This window comes from Megalops cyprinoides, chromosome 10, assembly GCF_013368585.1.
Source record: "Megalops cyprinoides isolate fMegCyp1 chromosome 10, fMegCyp1.pri, whole genome shotgun sequence".
NCBI lineage: Eukaryota > Metazoa > Chordata > Actinopteri > Elopiformes > Megalopidae > Megalops > Megalops cyprinoides.
The window spans coordinates 22,640,748-22,661,964 of NC_050592.1; the positions used below are offsets into that span (position 1 = coordinate 22,640,748).

The following is a 21,217-nucleotide window of genomic DNA, read 5'->3' on the forward strand; positions in this document are numbered from 1 at the left end:
GTTAAAATACAACACAAAATTTGGTCCATTCATGCCTTGTAGGTGTGGATTTTGGATTGCTCATGTTTGTATATTCTTACAGTGGTTGTTCAGATTGGATCTCAGATGACCTCTTTGTTGTTGCTGTGAATACATGGCCAGCCACCAGAGCTGTAGCAACAAATTGGAACTTGGAACAATGCTGTGGCCACCCATAAGAGGAGACCTCCACAGAGCAAAATATCAGTAAAATCTGAAGACATTGCAAGAATAAATTTGATTGTTCGGAAAATATCACAGTGTTTGATAATTATTGTACACAAGTGAAGTGTGAAGTGCTGACATTATTGTGCTAAGTGAGCATGAATTTAAGGCTGCAACTTAATATTGTTTTTCTCATCTGACTAGTCCCACCTCAGCTATTTAATTGTACCTGCTTTCCTTTGCATCAGTTGTCAGTATCTGATAATACTGCGTACTGTGCTTACCTGATGGCACTTTCTATTCAAGTTTCCACCAAGATAAATGACCCGGATCAAAGTTTATCTTTGGTTGCCATAGCAAACTTTTGCCACACACATTTGCCACATTTTTCCCAAGTAACGTGTGAATTTTTTGTTCTCTCAAGAGAAAATTGTTTATATGATACTTCCCTGCATATTGCTAAGACATTGCATTAGGACATCTCTTTTTAGTTTCAACACATTTCTTGGCTTCTAAATATAGGTGATTTCTCTTTTGTTGTCAGGGAATAATTGTTCTTCACATACAGTTGTAACCATTATAATTAACATTTTCTATGACATGTGTAGGATGAGAGTGTATATTGCAAACACTTTATCACATAGCCAGTCACAATAGTTAAATTAAACACGGGCCCCTAATACAAATACAAGTCACTCACAATCCCTCCTTCTTCTCCAGGGAATCCAGGGTGCCCCTTTGGTCCTGGCAAGCCCTGTGCAGGAATAGATTAAAAAACAATGAATATTCATAAATTTACCTTGATCGATGATGTGGATAATTAGTTAAACATAGATATCTCAGCATGCCTAAATCAGTAGCTAGAGCCTCACCTTGGTCCCCGGGGGACCCCTGGGGCCTCGAACTCCCTCCTGACCCGAACACTTACACATTACGTTGCAGCATTCCCTCTCTGTCACAGTATCCTACAGAAAGAAAGATAACTGCACCTGAAAATCTGTTTAAATACTCCATTCCACTCTACTCATTGCCATTCATTGCCAAGGCAAAACTATACAAGTATATGTTACGAGAAACTGCACTGCCTTTTACAGGACAAGAAACAGGAACTCCAATATTATGAAAGAAAAAAGAAAGACAAACTGAGGCACAAAAAACTGCCTAAGAATAAACAAACATCTGTCATCTTCCCCTGACAGGCCCCTACCCATCTGCCCTCTTCCAGCCTCCAACATCCAGAAAGACCCCAACCTGATGTCATGGAGTTTAACGCTTCCTGATGATGTTCTGATGTTCTGATTCAGATTGACTTCCACTGCCTAACTCAATATCTAAAATATCAATATCTGCAATGTCAAACAAGATCTAACATACATTTTAAAACAGAACAATTTTTGTGGCAGAAACATCTCAGGTTACTATGAGGTCATAACTGCAACTACTTAAGGGGGATAGTGTGTTAAGGTACATTGAGATCGTGAGATAAAAACCACAGGAGACTCTCATGGAGTTCTGACTCACATGTCTTGTGGTACAGAGGGAATAATTTTTAAAAAGGTAACAACAAAGCCATGAGATGTTCATCTTGGGAACCTGAGAAATTTTAACTCAAAACTACTATCTCTTAATGTGCTTAGCTTCTATGGCAAATGGATACCTGCTTTGCAAACACAAAATATTATGAATTGAAAATGATGCAGATTTCAAACAAACCAAGGACAAGCATTACAGAGAAAAGAAAACCTGAGACAACAACTGATGACAAAAAGAATATGCCTGAATATGACTGGTTTCAATACCCCTCACAAAATACTCACGATTTGCTTTAACATGACACTGGCTACATTCTGCATGCCGATGGACAGGGGCTGTTTGTAGCCAAAACCTCTCCCAAATTCAATCATCTGAAGTTCTTTGGCATATTGGACTCCTTCCAGACCCACAACCAGCAATGCATGGATTCCTAGTCCAGAATTGGAGTGGAAAGGAATAGAGACATTTCTGTAAACAAATTGACTGAAGACCAAGGAACCACTCGCACTGCGTCCATGTGCTTTTCCACCACAAGAATGCAATACCTTGTGCCCTGAGGCGGTCGGATTCTGCCTCAAGGTTCTCCACCATGTCATCAATCCCGTCAGAGAATATGATTATGATCTAAGGGAAGACATTACCACACAACTCACAAGGGCAGGAGGAACAGCACAGAGATGTTGACCCACAATGCATCAGAATAATGCAACTGATGTATGTGATGTAGTATTTCACAATCATGAAAAAGCATTCATGCACAAACAACAATCTTGAAACCATGGCAGACATGCCAACTTTCCAAAGCTTCTGCATCTCAGGTCTTCTCATTTAAGTGACCCATCCAATCAAATCGAAAACATTGGAGTTCCACCTAAGATCTAAGTATTTTTAAACATCTTTTGTAATAAAGAAAATGGCTCACTCTTCTCTCAACTGTCAATATCACATTCAAATCAACAAAAATATTGGTATTTACATTAGCTTTTTTTAGTCACCTGTTCTTCTACTCTGTTTCACCAGTCAGCTCACCTTCACGCCAGCACGGGACTGTGTTTGGAACTTCTTGGCAAAGGCCTGGAGCAGCTTCACATTAAAGAAGGTGGGCTCAGGGGTCCGCACAGCCATCACCTTCCTGACCACATCCTTATTGTACAGCTCAAAGCCAAAGTCATCGATGACCCTCCCATCCTGGCCTGCTACCAGGAAGCCGATGTTGGTCTTGATGCTGCTGCCAGCGGCACAACAGAGGTCGTCTAGGGAGGACATGTAGCGGACGATCTCTGGCAGGTACACCTGGAGCTTCTGCTGACCGTTGAAAAGTGAATCCGACCGGATCCTGCGGGAGATGTCGAACCCGACGGCGATGTCAATAGAGCAGCCTGCCAGGAAAAACAGTCATAATGTAAAAAAAGACCGCAGCTTGTCTCTTATCACAAGATTTACACTGACATTTTTTACTGCATGCATGTTGCACAACTGGCTAAGGTGTTCCATTATGAGGCCTTTTGTTTTGTTAATGTGCTCAAAGCCAAAAGCTGTGTTTATTTACTCTCAAAATCCTATAGAGTCCTAGTTGTTGGCAGGATATTTTTCACTATATCTGATTAAATTAATGTTATTATTTGTCTTTACTCAATAATAAAATGTTATGCATAAAAATACAATTAATCAAACCCAGGAATGTTTTTTTTTTTTTTTGGCGTGCCTGAATTGTGGCAGATCTGGAGACTGCAAAATGCTAGAAGTTATCCATCATCATGTCATGTGGAAAAGAGTCAGATAGAGTCTACAAGACAAAGTGTGTGTACACTCAATGGGGTAACTGACCTGTTTTGTATTTAGACATGTCCCCTGCCTCTCTGTACAAAGTTCACTGTAGACTTACTTTCTGTGTCCGCCTGCTCTCTGCATACTGTTTCCACCACTTTCTTCTTGATATTCTCCAGGCCAGCAAAGTTCTGAACTGTGAAGAACCTGTCCTGAGACCCGGCAATCTGCAGCAGCTCGAAGGCATGGATCCGCCCCACTCCAATGACGAACACATTGATGTTCATAGCCCTCAACAAGTCAGCTGCATCCTCCACATCGTCCTGGGAGTCCCCATCCGTGAGCACCAAAAGATTCTGGGACACCCCCTGATTGATCCGACTACCGGTGGAGGGCTGGAAGAACCGCTGCACAAATTCAAGTGCTTTGCCAATGTATGTGCCCCCTCCGATCTGCTTCACAGCCATGATGTTGTCCTTGACACTACTTATGCTGTCGTACTGATTCAAGAAGAACTCTCTTTGTGGGTTACTGCTGAACTGGGCCATCCCAATCCTCACATACTCCTGGCTAATTCGGAAACTGGCTGCCAGCTCTGACATGAACTTCTTCATGGTCTCAAATTCAGTGTTCCCAATGCTAGTGGAGCCATCCATAAGAATGACCAAATCCGCCTTCTGTTTGTCACACACTGGATTGGTAAAGGATGGGGAAAGGATGTTAAAGTGCACCTACAATACTTATCTGAAAAAATAGTAGTATTACGTTCATATATCAATATTATCTTCACATTATTGTATATTGTTTCCTGCAATTATTCAATAGGTATTAAGGAAAAATAAACTCTGCAAAAGTGTATGTTTGATGTTCACATACACAGATTTCTTCACTTCCTTTTCAGTTGCTGTCATCCCTTCAACATTATCCCTACAGCATTGCGACCCTTTGCATTTTCCCCTCGATAATCTAACACAATAATGTTTCCATATGGACTGCGAAAACACCCTGCCACACAGTCTACTGACCCTAGATCAATGTGAGATAGCCCAAGGTCACATATCTCCCACCTACCTGGTTTAGTGTCCTGGCACAGCACATTTGAGAGGTTTTTGTAAAGTACCTCCAAGGCCTGAAAACTGTCCACATAAAAGACCTTCTTCGGATCCCCAGTCATGACCTCCAGCTGCTGCCTGTTGGCACCTGCCACTCCGATACCATAAATTGTGATGTTCTTCTCCTTCACCGCCCTAGCTGACACTGGAAGAGCCACTGCATCAGTGGCGTCCCCGTCCGTGATTACCATTAAAATCTGAGGGACACCCTCGGCTGCACGACCACCATGAGGCGCCTCAAAGTAGGCCACAGAGTATTGTAGGGCCAAGGCTGTGTAGGTGTTTCCACCTGGTGCCTGCAGGTCAGCAACAGCCTTCTGCACATCCCTCTTGGTGTGGTATCTGTTCAGTGTGAAGCTGGTTTGGGCTGAGTCAGAGTAGAGGATAGCCCCAAACCTGACAAGGTTCTGGCCCACATTTGTGTTGTTCACCATGGAGGTCATGAACTTGCGCATGCTCTGGAACTGGCTCTGATCAATGCTACTGGAGCCATCCACCAAGAAGATCATGTCAGCCACCTCTGTTCTCTTGCATTCTGTTCAAAGTGATAAAAATGAATGCACATTTATGTATGATAGAAGTACTAGCAAGGTAATGTTTTCCTGTGATCACACTGTCCATATATACCATGCATATCTTTTAAAATACATAAAATACAATTTTTTCCCTTTACATAGCCCTGTGTTGGAATTGCTAACTGTACAATAAATTCATCTCAGAGTGACAAATTTTGCATCCATGCAGGACCACTGAAGTGAGACAAGTGCAATGGTCTGATACAGGAGCATGCAGTTGCATTACAATTGAGTGAGAGGATGCAGGATAGGTTTTACTTAACTGATATCATTTGCATGAATCACAGAACCCTTGCCAACCAACCTATTCCTATCCCATTGAACAAAGCCAATTTGTTTTAATGGTATGGGCTCCAGGTCATTTTTGGCAAATGTCGCTTTGCTGACTGAGTCACCCTGGAGCCTCTTACAATAACTTTTAAAGAGTACTCACCTGTCACAGGGTGGCAGATTTTGAATAGGATTTCTTTTTCAATGAACTGCAGGGCATCAAAGTTCCTCTCAGAGAAGACCCTTTCCTGGTGGCCACTGATCTCCAGCAGCTGGGAGTTATTAGCGTTGACCACTCCAATGGAATAGATGATCACCCCTTTCTGTCTCAGCGCCTCTGCTGGCTTGGCCACCAAATCCTGGGCCTCTCCATCAGTGATCACGATCAGGAACTGCTTTACGTTTGGACGTCCACCCCTGGACGGGTCGAAGTACTGCGAGGCGAAGGATAGCGCAGCTCCCGTAAGGGTCCCCCCACCCAGCTGCTGCATATCACTGATGGCCTGTCTCATGTTTGCTTTGTCATAGAACCTGTTCAATGGGAACTCCGGTTGCTGATTGACGCTAAACTGCAGGACGCCCACGTGAACTTTGTCCAGACCTATGGCTGATTTTTCCACCATATTCTGCATGAAATTCTTCATCTTCCAGTAGTCAGAAGGATCAATGCTCCCGGAACTGTCAATTAAAAACAGTATGTCCCCTTCCATGTCTTTACAAGCTGTGGAGAAAAAAAGAATATGGATGTGCTGGGAATAAACTGGACAAACCAGGGCACCTTAGACTGTTCTCAGAAATGCTGGCAGTGGCTGCCCTAGCATTTAACATGCATATCTATTTGAAGTTTGAAACTACTACTCTGCTACTTATCACAACTTATTTCTTTTATGTATTTAGGGGAAAAGTCAATAAGTATTTGGGTACGATTTCCAGTGGAAGCATTTTGTTGGAAATACCAGGAATAAACAAAATCAATGACCCTTAACAAGGGTGGCTGTGTTACTTCCAAACAAGTACATTCCCAAGTAAACAAGGTGCCTTTTGAGACAATCCACAATTCAAAGGTCAGACCACATAGTGTTCAACTTTTATCTGGTTAAAGCGGAGTGTGTGTAAACCAACTGTGATCCATATTTAAAAACATGTTCAAAAACACAGTGGAAGAGACCCACTTACCCTCTTCAGAGCAGATATCTGTGACAATTTCATCTTTTATGGGTTTGAGAGCATCAAAGTTGTTGACAAAGAACTTTTTTTCAGGAGAGCCGGCGATCTCCAGCAGCTCTGACTCATTGGCACCCTTGACCCCGATGGCATAGATGATGATACCCTGGTCTCGCAGCTCCTTGGCTGGCTGTATGACCTCATCAGTGGATTCACCATCAGTGATGACAATAAGAAACTCAGGCACCTTCGGGTCCCTTTTGTCTTTCTTGAAGAGCGGGCCCATATAGGTCAGTGCCCGCCCAATCTCTGTCCCTCCACCCACCTGCCGGACATTATCCACAGCTCTCTCAAGGGACTTGCTGTCGGTGTACTGGTTAAGTGTGAATTCCAGCGTAGGAGCATCTGCAAATTTCACCACTCCTACCCGAACCTGATGAGGCCCAATCCTGAACATTTGTATAAACTCCAGGATGAACTTCTTCATGTCTTGGAAGTCACGCGGATAGATGCTCCCAGAATGATCAATCAGAAAGTAGATATCAGCTTCCTCCGTTTGAACACATCCTGCGTAGGGAAATATATAAAGTTAGACATGAAGAGTGAGAGAGGGAGACCAAGAACGAGAGAGATTCCCTGATAGAGAGCTAGTACTTGTAGAATGTAGCAGAGATCGTATTACATAATCATCAGAATTAAAATTATACCTTGTAACTCAGTATTATCCAGTTATTACCTTTGCAATGCTAAAATGTATCTACATACTGTATAAGGTGAACATAAACTGAAAAGGCACTGCTCAATAGCTGTTGCAACTTTCTTGACCTTTCACCTTCTAGTGGAGAAACATCATTACTGTGGAAGCTGTATACTCAGCCAGTCAATGGATCTGTCACTGACTCAGACATTGAGTAATTGATACGGTAAGAGACATTACTATTTATGGGTCTACTTCAACAAATTGCAGACTAAAAATAACACCAGGACTGTATTTTCTTTGTTTGACAAATATGTCATTACCTTTTTTTAGATTCAGTCTCCTAACAGGGACTGAGAAGGCTGTTCGGATGATGTTGTAACACAGCAGCTTCTGGAGGCTTTTCTCCAGGGTATTCAATTTGGCAAAGCTGTCTACAGTGAAGACGTGCTTTCTTGGGGGATAGGAGGCGATCTGTACCAGCTCGCTGTGGTCAGCGTCCTTCACCCCAAGAGCGTAAATGGTCACCCCTGAGCGGCGCAGGGCTGCCGCCGCAATCTCCACTTCATCCTGGGACTTCCCATCTGTGATGACAATAGCCACCTGCTGCACACCCTTGTCCTGCCGGCTCCCTGCATTCTTTGTGAACACGTTCTCACGGGTGAAGTTCAAGGCGGCACCGGTCCGAGTCCCACCCCCTCGATATGGCAGAATTTTTATGAACTGCAGCAATTCACCCTTCTCCTCAAAAGAGTTCAAGTAGACCTTTGCCTCGGGGGAGTCGCTGTAGAGGACAATCCCCACTCTCACTTTCTTCGGGCTAACATCTAAGCCGTCTACTATGCGATGAATGAATGTGCGCACCAGATTGAAGTTACTGGCCTGGATGCTACCAGATTCATCCACAATGAAGACGATGTCAGCCATACTGGCAGACCTGCAATCTGAAGAAAAAATGGTTCTTATGGATTCTTGTGTAACAATATATTCTTGATTTCTTAGGAAGAGCATATAGGTTAAAACAGAGGACATAATATGTATCTATATTCAGTGACAAGACAGAGCCAAGCCACCACAGCAGAACAACATGTGGATATTGAAGTCACCTATATTAATTTATTTTTTCTTCAGGTAAAACATAATACAATAGAATCAGCTGAATATTCTGCAATTCTTTCTATTTGCTAACAGGAACACATGAATTTTATACCTACTATGCTATAATGCTATATAATGTTATACCTAATATAAGTAAATATCTATATTGCTAAAACTGACTGAGTTTAATTACCTGAAGGGCCTGTGGCCAGCCCCAGATAAGCTTGCTTGGATTCGATGACCCCTTTCACCTCCTGAGGTATCCCTCCGATACCTTGCGTTGACGTCTGGTATACATAGGGCAACGTGGCGACTTGCTGTAGCTCCTGCCTGTTGGCTCGGGGAAGCCCGATAGAAATAACTGTTATACCCTCAGCCCTGGTAAGGTGTGAGGCCCTCATAACACTGTCCTGTGACTGCCCAGCAGTGATGACCACAAGGAACTGCTGGAAGCCCTCGTCAATGCGGCTGCCTGCGGCTGTGGTGAAGAAATTCATACGGGCGTTCTCCAGGGCCCGGCCGAGCTGGCGGTCTCTCCCAGGTCGCAGCCGGAGCTGGGTCCTCAGATGGGCCAGGACCTCCTCCTTGGTCTGGTACCTGTTGAGCAGGAACTCCACTTTGGTGTCAGAGCTGAACTGTGCCAGGCCAATCCGGTGTGCATCAATGCCAACATTGAGCTGGTTGACTAGTCGGATCAGGATGTTCTTCACCTGTGAAATCTCCGACTGCGCTGAGCTGTCCACCAGGACGAACACATCAGCAAATCTTGGGGCTAAGGCTGGTTTGTGTACAAAATGAAACTCATATTTAATTCATCATGTACACACATGCTGGTGACAGATATTTTCCAATACAGTTGCTTCATCGACAGTGCAATGTTTTTAACACAGTCATATACATTGAATGATCAATTGCATTAGAGCTATGATAAAAACTGTTATCTAACAGAAAAAGATGCTTGAGCAGATAAAAGAGCTGTCAGGTTTCTTTCAGGAAAGGGGATGCAGACTATGGCCACAGATTGATGCAGAGAGCCCATCTAGTGACTTTTTCAAATCCATTGCTTTACCTTGTATTTGTGTTTCCACAGAGACACACACGGTCCGCAGTAAACTCTCTGTCAACTTCTGCAGGGCCTGGTAGTTGTCGATGCTGACCAGGAAATGCTCATGCGGACTGTTGGCGATCTGCTTGAGCTCATTGCTGTCCGCAGTCCCAATGCAGATGGCAAAGATCACAACACCCTGCCTCCTGAGCTCCCGGGCAGGCATCGTGACATTGTCTGAGGAGTTGCCATCGGTGATCACCACGGCGATCTGTGGGACATTCTGGTTTGCCCGGCTGCCCCCGGCATCAGTAAAGTAAGTCGACTTGAGGAAGCTGAGTGCCTTGCCTGTGTAGGTGCCCCCAGTCCTATATACCAAATTGTCTATCTGCTCCAAGAGGACCCTCTTCTCTGTGTGCTCCCCCAGCAGGAACTCCTGGTACGGCTCGTTGCTGAATTGAGCCAGCCCCACTCTCACCCTGTTACTCCCAACATCTAAGCCATCTACAAAGGCTCTGAGAAAATTCCTCATTTCCTGGAAGTTCTCAGGGCCAATGCTTGAGGAGCCGTCCACGAGAAACACAATGTCTGCCACTGTGGCATTTCTGCACTCTGGAGAAAAAGAGATAAAAGGAGATGTGAGCCCAGGATATCCATACAGATGGTTTACTTCATGATTTTGTATAGGAATAATTATGAAATATATACTAGCATGCCTTTAAGTAAATAGACAAATACTATTATGGGCCAAATATTTCAATATTCTGCACTCAAAAAAATTGTTACGTGTTTTGCAAAAAATGTGTGTACAATTTCCCCTGTTTACTTTTATGGAGCATGTGTTCGTGTTGAGTGACAGCAGCTGTTCAGTGTGTATCTTGAGACCAAAAACCACAAAATGGAAAAGAATCCAATTTGCTCTTCTTTTGCAGAGCATTAACTGAGAGATATTGACAGTGACAGATGTGGCTCTCCCACAATGTACCCTTGGCAGAACTATTGAATGATTTTTAACAAGGTGACATAAGGTGAAAAAACAACTAAGATGAACAAGATGATTCTTCAATTTAATGGTAATTATTAGTGTTTATTATCATAAAAGGACTATGGCTATTGTCTGAAAAGTATTCATTAATTTATCTTATCTTACATTTACCATGCACCTAATTGGAATTTGAAACTAAATCCTTTAGATCTAATGGAAAAAAAAAAATCATTGAGCATTTGGTCAGACACATGCCCAAGGCACTTTTGCTTGCTGTTGGTTGCTCCCTGAGAAAGCGTACATGCAAGTACCCTTCACATTTGCACTGATATCTCTAGAGCCCTTTCATCTGGTTAAGAGGTGCAGACCTCTTTTTGCGAATTTTACAAACCTTACTTTCAACCAAAAATCTCCCTACATCAAATAAAATTTACTTCTGATGGTATTGAATTTTTTTTTGTTTCTCTCAGTCATGAAACAGTGGCAACACTGAGCTGAGTGATTCCAGTGCAAGAAGGGAACAGAAATTATGTAATTGACTTTGTATTTACATTTACATTTATTCATTTGGCGAATCCTATTTTCTAGAGAAACTTACAGTACGTTTGCAGCTGAATTTTAGGCTCAAACTAATCTAAATCACCTTGATATTCATTCAGTTATTGTTTTGTGTGTTGTACCTTTACTGAGCTAAAGTTATTAACAGCAAATTCCAAATAGTGCTTATAAATAATGGGAAAGACCAGTGCAGAAGAGGGCAGGAATTTAAGAAGAATGTGTGGTGTTAAAACCCACTTTCAGAGTCATCGTGAATGTTTTTCAACATTAACATTATGATTCAGACATGATTTCCTCATTGCTCACTCTCCCTGTGTGGATTTGGAGGCATCCAAATAAATACTTGTGGAATTGGGTGTCCATCAAACACCTTCCCTACGTTAAGCAGCACCTTGGTGTTATTAAGAGTATCCTCTAATACTATAGTCCACAGAAAGGCGGGGTGTGAGTTTACCCTGGGACACCTGGATGACCTGGCGATTGGCTTCCCCCACAGTGGTGCAGAGCACCTGGATGACACTCTGGGAGACACTTTGAAGCGCTGCAAAATCTGACACACTGTAGACATGCTTTTCATCAGGGTCACTGGCAATCTCCTGCAGCTCATCCAGCACAGCATCCTTGATGCCGATGGCGTACAGCGTGATGCCACGCCTCTTCACCGCCTCTGCTTGCTGCTTTACGTTGTCCTGGGACTGACCGTCTGTTATGACCACTGCGTACTGCGGGACCCCCTTGCTGGCCCGGCTGCCTGCCTGGTCCACAAAGTGTTCAGCGAGCATGAACTCGAGGCCCAGTCCAGTCTTGGTGCCACCGCCTCTGTAGGGCATGTCTTGGATGTGCTTCAGAATCCTCTCTTTGTTGTTGTAGGTATTCAAGTGGAATTCGGTGTGGGGGCTAGTGCTATACTGGACCATGCCAATCCGGACCTGGTCTTGACCCACATCGAAGCTGTCCACCAATGAGACGAGGAAGGTCCGGACCTGCTGGAAATTCTCCGACCCAATGCTCCAGGACCCGTCCACCAGGAACACAATGTCAGCCACAGCCTCTGTGGTACACACTGGGATACAGGAGACCACTGGTCAGATGAGAGGTCATGACCACAGTTATGACACTAACCATACTGGCAAGAACAGTAAGCTTTCTCACCTGTTTTCTGGGCACCACTGGCGACAAAACATGATGTGATGGTGAGGACAGCCATAAGTGTCCCCATCAGCCCCATGTTGCCAGCTGATCTGAAGTTACTTTTCCTGACCAACACAGAGAAAGAGAGATCACAGTTGTAAGATCATTGCAATGGAATGTAGCATATCACTATGCTATTGCCTCCCACATTGAGACAAGAGTTAGATGACAGGTACATTAGCGCAATAAACATCTGGTAAGTCATGTTCAGTCTTGCACAAGTTTCAGTCCCAATGGCACTTGAATGATTTGTGCTGTATTTTTAATTCCAGCTTACCTCTTTGCCAGGAAGTGGTCTCAATAAATACATGCATGTGTGACATATGGGAGAAATGTCATCCCTTACTGCAGGGGTTTTATTTATTGAGCTAGAAACCTGCTGCAAATATGGTGAAATTATTCCACAGGGATAATCACAAACTGGGTGAGTACCCAAAACCAGTTACGTCTGATATTATCCAGCAAGCCAAACAGATAAATCCAAAAATGTATTTCTACATGCTGTTGTTTTCCCATCAACAAGGTCTTTATTACTGTCCAAAGCACACATATTTGTTCAATGTGTTCTACAGAATTATGTCAACATTCAGTATCACATTCAGAAATCCTTCTGTGGAAGTTGTCACGTACTGTCCAGCTGTACTTTCAGAAAATGAAAAGAATGATAGCAGAACAGCTATCTGGGGCCACATGATGCTCTGTAGGTTTTGGCAGGAGGCTAAAAGTCAAGCTACACAGACAGACCTCTGAAGCATTTAGCATATTTCCCATGGCTCAACAAACCACAAATCTTTGATGTGGCATTTCAGATACATACAAATATGTTCTTTTGGAAATGAGCAAAGACCAACACAAACATAACAAAAAAGGGAGGTGTGACAATGTATTGAAAAAGGTCTCCCTCCTTCAGATAAAAGCTTTCAAAGACTGCATTACAGAAGGCATTTGTACATATTCTTGTATGTGTTTGTTTTTTTTTTCACTCCTCATTTGGCATGTTAGCAATTCTATGTGTTTTCTGTTTTTTTGCCTTTTTTGTTTTCATGGGAAAATATAGTTTTCCTCCTTTCCTTTTTACTTCAAACACTAAATTTACTGTTAATTAAATGTGTTGTTTTTGATCTGAAATTAGCTCTGAAGTATAAATTGCCTTATTCTGACCTTAGAAGGCTAAATGTCTACAGTGGATTGATTTTACTTCAGATTCCTTACATGAGCTCCATTCAGTGAGGCCAGGCCTTAAGATACCCAGTAGTGAGCATGCAGATCAGCCCCATGACAGTACCACCAGGCTGGCTCTCTCAACCCTTTCATACGTGACTTATTTTATGCTATGTAGCATGCGTGTTACGTTACATGCTTCGTTATGTTTTCATTAGCGTTATTAAGCTTACCACAGTTTTCACCACCGCATTTGCAACTTTGTAACATTAAATCACTGTTTCCTCAAAGCTAAAGTTACCTATTTTTCCAATCTAGTGTTCTAATCACACTGGATTGACCATATGTGCGAAAGGGCTAATCACACTAGTGTGACTGTATGTGCAAAAGGGTTAAGAGATCTAGTATGAATGCTGTTCAGTGCAGGGACTGAACCACTTCAGAGATCATGGCTGGGGGTGATTTAAGGAATCTGGGCAAGGGCTGAATCATTTAAGGGTCCAGGGCAGGGGCTGAATCATTTAAGGAATCAGGGCAAGGGCTGGCTCATTTTAGGGATTGGGACAGGAGCTGGCAAGGACTGAATCATTTCTGGGATCGGGACAGAAGCTGAATTAAGGTATTAGGGCAGGGACTGAATCAGTTAAGGGAAAGACAGTAATCCTTTTCCAGTTCTCTCCTGTTCTCCAGGGCACTGGAAATGTTCTGTCAGTGTGTTTTAACTATCTCACAACAGCCTCCACGCCCACCAACCACCAACTCTGCACTGAAGAAAAAACATCTGCCTGTCATTTCTTTTGATGCCTGGCTGCGGAAACATTCATTTCCTCCTGGCCACATTCATTGTGTGCTGAGCAAGAGACAGACAGATAAATCATCAGAGGCCAACACACAGGGCACACAAATAATGGCAGATTTGGTACTGCAGCTTGGTAAATGTGGTTTTGTATTTTAGGGTCATCTTTATCATTTCAAAATGTTAGTAATACTTTCAGAATACTCTAGAGAATTACCCTGGGGATACACCAGAACACTGTAATTTATGTGCAGTTTATGACAAAATTTGAAACCCCTTTGTACCATCCAAACTAAATAGCTCACACTCCAACAAGTTCTTTACCAAAACAATGCATGGAATTTCTTGGAACATCACACATCACATATCAGTATGTACAACAACACATGCAAAGAAGTTTAGATGAAGAGAGCCACACAGCCTCAGGTTTTAAAGTGAGTACAGAAAAAAACAACAATGCTAATGAGGCACAGTGGTGCATAACAGATGGCATATGTGGCATGCCTGTAGCTCATATATACAATCTTAAAATTGTATATTTTTCTACTCCGACTCAGAGGTTCTGGACTCTGAATATTACCGCACATTCAGAAACCGACAATTGTACTTCTACATGCAAAGCACAGTGGTTTCAGCTTATAGCAGGTCACCTTTTGTAGGAGTTTCTGACATAAAAGAAAAATGCAAATTACAATATATAGATAAAGCAACATGCAATGACCATAGCAAAACTATTTACTTTCAGCAGACTCCATATTTAGGCCAAAATACTACTTCTTCCCATGAGTATTTTGTGAATTGAGAGACAGATCAGTCTACAGTTCTAAGTTATCTGTCAGAAGACAATGGTGTAAAAGCTGAAAAAACAGCCTTCTAAGATACAAAAGAATGGAACTGGGTTTTCTCTTAAATGGAAAATTTGGATGCAATCAACTTTTTTATGAGGTCTCAAAAAGACTCATGTGAATAGCCTTAATCCTCTCTTACAAGGGCTCAGCTAAAACCCAGCTTAGTTGCTTTAAAAGCCCTATTTACTTTGTCTAGTTTAGTCAGTCTAAAACAACATTTTTGCTCCAACTGACTGCCAGTAATATATCTGAACTGGTGCTGTGAAGTCTTATTAGGACTGTTGATTTTTAAATGGAATGCACTTATTCAGTCAGAGATTATGACCTTAAATTGACTTCAGATTCATACCACAGGAAGCCAGGATCTGAATTTTTAGCTCTAAATAATTTTGGGGTTTTTTTGTGAAATCATTGCACATACATTAATGCATATGACTAAGTGTATAACATATCAAGACATATATGAGGCTCCAGTCAGTTGTATTAAGTAAGAGTATGACACTTGGTCAAATATAATAGAGATAATTTATTTCAGATGTCCAGAGAGGTATATTACCTGAAATTGAACTACCCAAAATAACCAGAGAGGGGCACTATTTCCATGCTGAGAACACATGTCAACATGTTCACCCTCATCTCAAACTGGCTTCCCTTGAGGTATTCACACTGTGATTAGCCATGTGTTATATAATGTAAACATATCCATTCTTAAAAGAATACTCTTTGCATCAGGGTATTTTCATGTGTCAGTTGTCACAAACAGTTGTCAAACTAAGCATGCCAGCAGAGAGGGGCTTCTCTCTGCAGAATCGAATTAAGATGGCACTGCGAAGTCATCTAGAGGAGGAGAGAGTGACGTGGCTTATGCGTTTTGAAAGCACAAAGACAAATTGGACATGTTTGATTTCAAGTCGGCAGCAGAGGACTTTGCCACAGTGAAAAAAAGGAGAAAATAAAATGTTACCTGGTAGCCTATAGGCTACAATGGATGCCATGTAGGCCGAGCCTTTTTTTTAAACAGGCTACAGATGTTACAGGTTACAGATGTTTCGTAATAGCCTACATTTTAGCATTCTAATGTCGAGGTTTTGCTCAATCATTACTGTTCGTTTTGCTTAATCGTTACTGTTCATTAAATAGTCAAACTGGTTTGAGGTCGTTGTCATTGTTTCGTCAACCTAGGTGTAGGTTACATTATATTTGCGTTTATGACATAGACTGTTATTGAAATGTGACCAGTAAGTTTCAAATTTGTTCGGTAAAATAAATTCTTTCCATACACCTCGCGGGCAAGAAAAAATCCTAGCGGAAACCCTGACCCAGGTCTGTTTGGGCTCTAAAAACAGTGCCACAACACCAGTCTTCTTTGACACCAAAACAACGCAGGGAGCATCTGTAGGTTTGAGGGACCAAGTCACATTCCCTTTCAAATTACCTTCAAAGGGAAACCAGAAAAAGCCAAAAACGTGAAAGGGCATGCATGCTTTAATTGAATCCATGTGGAGCAGGCAGCTGAGAGGCCCACTGTCAAATCAGCCAATCAGGAACCACTGCTCTCATTAAGGCACATAGTAAGGTCACTGACCTGCTCTCTATCATTCCTGTTTGTTATAAGACACCAGAGCATACCGAATGTGCGCTGTATTCTAGTAAACCATAGAAAATTCATGTATCACTAGCCAATATGTGATGGCACAGACCATCCTGCAAGTACTGTCCTGCAAGCCATTTCTTTATATGCAAATTCTACTGTACATGTCTGTCTCTGTGGACCAACATTTTCACATGGGGTAGGCTTTTAACTTTTTATGTCCAGCTGGACAGTGTAAAGCTGGTTCCTGACAAACACACGAGACACTGGCCTTTTTCATTTAAATCGTTCCAATACAGTCAGTCTTGTATGTTTCTTTTCCTGTCTGTTCCTATAAACAGAAAAGCTTACTAGTTATTTCTTAGAAGCTTGACTTACTGTTGCCTGTCATCTTTAAAGCACATTTGTCTGGATCGCGTATGATCTAAACCATAGCATTTTGCATTTGGCTCTCAATGTATAAAACTTTCAACAGTGCAATGTAAAAAAAAAAAAATCCAGTGTACTTGCTTCTTTGATTCATTTGATCAAGGTTTAGGGAAATGGATCGGAGTTGCATAGTTCACTCCTGTGACACACACTGTCAAAATAAATGCGTTGACATTGTCTTGAAAAGTGTGAGTAGACTAGAAAAGGTATTAGTTGCAAAAATCATCTGCACGAAAGACACTCTGTCCAAAAGACGTCAATGGAAGAGAAGTAGTGCTGAACAGAGATCTCAAAAGCAAGGACAAGCTTCCTTTTGCCTACAGATATATTTTTCTATGAAGCAGTATTCAGATGCGATAAGGCTGCTCTCCATTAAAGGGTTGTGTGAGGCTATTCAAGAGGAAATTCCCCATTATCAAATTACACTGCAATAACAGGGAGGAGATGATGTGTGCCACAAGCAAAAATGACCCAGAACCTGTCTCAAGTATTTGGCGGGATATAAAAGGGAAAATTTCGTCCTCTTCGCTCTGTCATGGCCAGATTTACTGTAGCATTCAGGAGGCTGTAAAGGCTGAGGAGGTATGTAGCCCAAGTCAGGGCTGAGCTCAGGCTTGTGGGCAGCAGTATATCTTTATTTATGGAATTGGCCCTGAAACATTAAGGTTGAGAGACTGATCCCCAGGGGTCCTTCACAGTTGCACTTAGTGGGGCTGCCATTGTACCAACTGGGGCTTTGCAACTACACCCCTGTACCCGGTGGGGCTTTGCAATTGTATTATGTGGGGCTGCCACTGTACCACACATAAGGGATAGGGGCACATGCTCAGATAAGGCATAATGTACACCGTCTGACACACAGTGCTGGCCATGTGGCTACCCAATCATTTAAAGTTCCAAAGGACAGTGTGGTGCCACTGTTTGCATCTCCCACTGACATGGTGCAGTAGTATGTAATACTAATACCCAGTGTTGAGACCTTTTCCAGAACATGAAAATGTATGAGTACATGTGTCTGCAAAGGCTGTGTTTGTGTGTGTGCGTGCGTGTGTGTGTGTGTGTGTGTGTGTGTGTGTGTGTGTGTGTGTGCGCGCGTGTGTTTCTTTATGGCCCATGCACTCTTCAGATATACAGCACATTTGTAATACTGATGTATGGATTAGACACATATTTCAAACCCAAGGGCTTTCTATCCCTTTCTCTCCTATTGAAACTGCTGTGTATCATAAGCTGTCAAATAATGTACACCATTGCAAGGGATCTCAGGAAGGGCATTTGCTGTTGTCAAATCGGAAGACAGTGCTTGTAAACAGCTCTGGGTAGCTTCACATTTCCTCAATTTCTAACCTAGACAAAATGGAATAAACAGGAAACCAAGATTACCACCAAGAGCCGCTGACTCTGGAAGCTCTGTGGCTATCCAGGATCGAGCCAACGATCAGTAGTGTTCTGCTTTTGGCGTGTGTGGTCTGACCAGGTGGCGGGACATCCACACTCCCATAAGAGAAGGTTAAGAAAAACACACAGCCCTTCATCTGTACTCTGAATAAACCTCCTTTGTTTATATGACCGGACAGGGCTCACCATCACCCTCCTCTTTTCCATTAAGTACAGTAAACAGCTCACACTACCTGCTTAGCAGCTAAAATACACTGTGAACAGATGTAATGTACTGTACAAGATGAGTTACAGTTAAACTTACACCCTAAAAAACTGTCTAAAACAGGATGATTATGATTTGAAAAAAGAATTATGAAAAAAGAATGATTATGATTTTTCAATTCCACAAAAAAGAGATCTCCTGAAAAAGAGAAAGGCTGGTGTGTGAGCACACAGTATGTTGTGAGGGTAGAGTTTTGGATTGTTCATTATGACAAGCCAGTCATAGCTGCAAACCTTTCATAAAGACTGCCATCTTAATTTCTGGTGGAAGAGTTAATTTTTTTTAGAATATTGCATGTGAATTTCTGACATTGAGAATCTGAGTCAAGTTTAAGGACAAATCCCAACAGTTACACAGCTTTCATTACAGCATAAAGCAGTGTTTCCCAGTGCTGAGGATTCAGGGTGTATGCTGGATTTCCTTCCAGCTGGAATCAATTAGTTTGGCATGATTGAGCTGCTGAGTGAACACTGAGCTCATTTTGATGGTTACCTGCTATTTTTCAAGCCCTCTGTGAAAAAGAAGTTGTTGTCTGTACTTATCAAAAAATAAAAGTGATTCTCAATTTATTTTTCTGTTAATTTGTTTCCTTGGCTATTTGTTTTAACAGAGATCAGTATTCAGTTTAGTTGAGATCAAATAATTGCTCAGCTAATGAAACAGTTCTGCAAACTCTGATAGCTTTGTCAAATCCCAGCCAAACTCATGCATCCCAGTCAGAATAAAACACTGCATGGTTTTCTGTATGATCACACACCAATCTAGACTGATTTCAAACTCACAAATTATCTTTAAAAGCACTCAATGACACCTTACAAAGTATGTTTACAAAAAAAGGTTTATGATTTCAAACCATTTACTGTGGTTGCATGCTGGGCAGTTAGATTATTAATGAGTTTATCAAGTGAAGTTTATCTATCAAACCATCCTCTGCCACAGTGGAAAATTGGAGTGGATTTGGAGAAAAATTCCTGCTTACCTACAGGTGGTCAGGTGTATCCCTCAGATATTCATTTGACCGTGTCACTCTGTGTGGAGGGAGAAGCCAACATTCCTTAGCACATACAAAATCATTATTTAGGTAGTCAAAGCACTTAAAGCATCATGTCACCAAATGTACGAGTATACAATGCTGAAAATTTTGTTCCCATGTACATATGCTAATTTATGCAAATTTACACAAACACATTTGAATCCTTAAGATAATTTATTAATCAGAACATGAACCATTATGCAGGTTAAAAGTGTGTAGGCCTATAGGTTTAGTTTATATCATATTCTGTGAATGTAAAATTGATGTTTCACTGGTGTTTCAAAATTCCAAGTTTCTTGATACCACACAAACAGTGCTTCAAAGTCACTTTAAATCAGGTGTTTTTGTTAATTGTTATTTGTGCAGTTTAACACTTTTTGTTCAACTGGATAGAGCAGTCCAATTCCATGGGATTTAATAGATTTTGTCCAATTTACTTATGCACTAATGCACATTGAGGTTCAATACTGCAAATCCACAGTGTATATGTAATTGTAATTATGTAATTATGTAAGAGCTATATTAATGGATCAAGGCAAAGATATAACTCAGAGTCATAGTTAATAGGACAAAGTAACAGCCCAACCTGTCACGCTATCAGACATGCTGCCTTGAATAACTCGATCAATTGTACATTTGAACAGGAATTTCAAAATATAACGAAAAGCAGGCCTTTAAATCTCACTGTTGAACACTTTATACAAATTACATTGTGTTGAATTACTAACTCCATGATTGACCTCTATAACCACCAGACAGACTGGCATATTGAACCCTACAAAATGAGATCCAGACACAATCCCTGACTCCCCCACCCCCACTCAACCCCCAACTCTCCCAAGACAAACGATAAAACATTGTTTCCCTTTCTGTAAAGGGTTAAGAAATGCTTTACATACGTTATATATTGATTTTTTGAGGTTAATAATAGGTCAATCCTTCTCCATAACAACATATTTTAGTGAAATAGTTCAGTCTAAAAGTCGACTTTATTACACATTTGTCAGGTTTTCCTACTTCTTCAATATAGGTGATATACATAAAGCCCAGAAGTATCATGCTCTAAACCATTCAAACAACATTTTGCTATGTTTACACTCTAATGTGGTATACAGTTATCAAGACGTTCAGTAATTAATCCCCATTTACTGAAATAATAAAATCAGGAAAAAAATGTAAATTAGGAATACTTACATGTTGCTGGTGCGCTCGCGGAGGACTCCTTCTACGGGTTTTGAAGCCGTATCTGCCTCTGCTGTAGTTGCCAGACCACTCCCCCACCCCCAGCCATGAACACCGCACAGTTCGCTATACAGTATGATGTCTGATTCAAAAAAAGAAAAAAGCCTTCCCATCTTCTTATGTTATCCCTTCCCGAAAATGACAATGGATTGAAAACACGTATATCATAAAATATTTCCACAGGTACAGGAAATCTTTAATAAACGATGTTAAGGAGTTTATTATTATTGTTATTGCGATTATTATTATTATTATTATTATTATTATTATTATTAT

The 21,217-nt window shown here is 41.6% G+C and overlaps 1 protein-coding gene across 3 annotated transcripts in view; it reads right to left on the reverse strand.

The window, feature by feature from the left end:
- col6a4a (collagen, type VI, alpha 4a) overlaps positions 1 to 20,970 on the reverse strand; it is a 40,480-nt gene extending 19,510 nt beyond the window's left edge. For 2 of the 3 annotated variants that reach the window (XM_036538438.1, XM_036538436.1), the window contains exons 1-16: positions 20,894 to 20,970; positions 19,646 to 19,694; positions 12,140 to 12,243; positions 11,442 to 12,050; positions 9,469 to 10,056; positions 8,593 to 9,177; positions 7,625 to 8,245; positions 6,617 to 7,171; positions 5,604 to 6,161; positions 4,555 to 5,130; positions 3,602 to 4,174; positions 2,746 to 3,095; positions 2,262 to 2,340; positions 2,001 to 2,146; positions 1,056 to 1,148; positions 884 to 937 (exon numbers count right to left, since the gene is read on the reverse strand). In XM_036538438.1, coding sequence (XP_036394331.1) covers positions 884 to 937; positions 1,056 to 1,148; positions 2,001 to 2,146; positions 2,262 to 2,340; positions 2,746 to 3,095; positions 3,602 to 4,174; positions 4,555 to 5,130; positions 5,604 to 6,161; positions 6,617 to 7,171; positions 7,625 to 8,245; positions 8,593 to 9,177; positions 9,469 to 10,056; positions 11,442 to 12,050; positions 12,140 to 12,215 — 5,463 coding nt within the window. In that variant the 5' untranslated portion in view covers positions 12,216 to 12,243; positions 19,646 to 19,694; positions 20,894 to 20,970. The remainder of the gene's footprint in view (positions 1 to 883; positions 938 to 1,055; positions 1,149 to 2,000; positions 2,147 to 2,261; positions 2,341 to 2,745; positions 3,096 to 3,601; positions 4,175 to 4,554; positions 5,131 to 5,603; positions 6,162 to 6,616; positions 7,172 to 7,624; positions 8,246 to 8,592; positions 9,178 to 9,468; positions 10,057 to 11,441; positions 12,051 to 12,139; positions 12,244 to 19,645; positions 19,695 to 20,893) is intronic. The other variant, XM_036538437.1, reaches the window with a different exon arrangement.
- Positions 20,971 to 21,217: the final 247 nt, after the last annotated feature.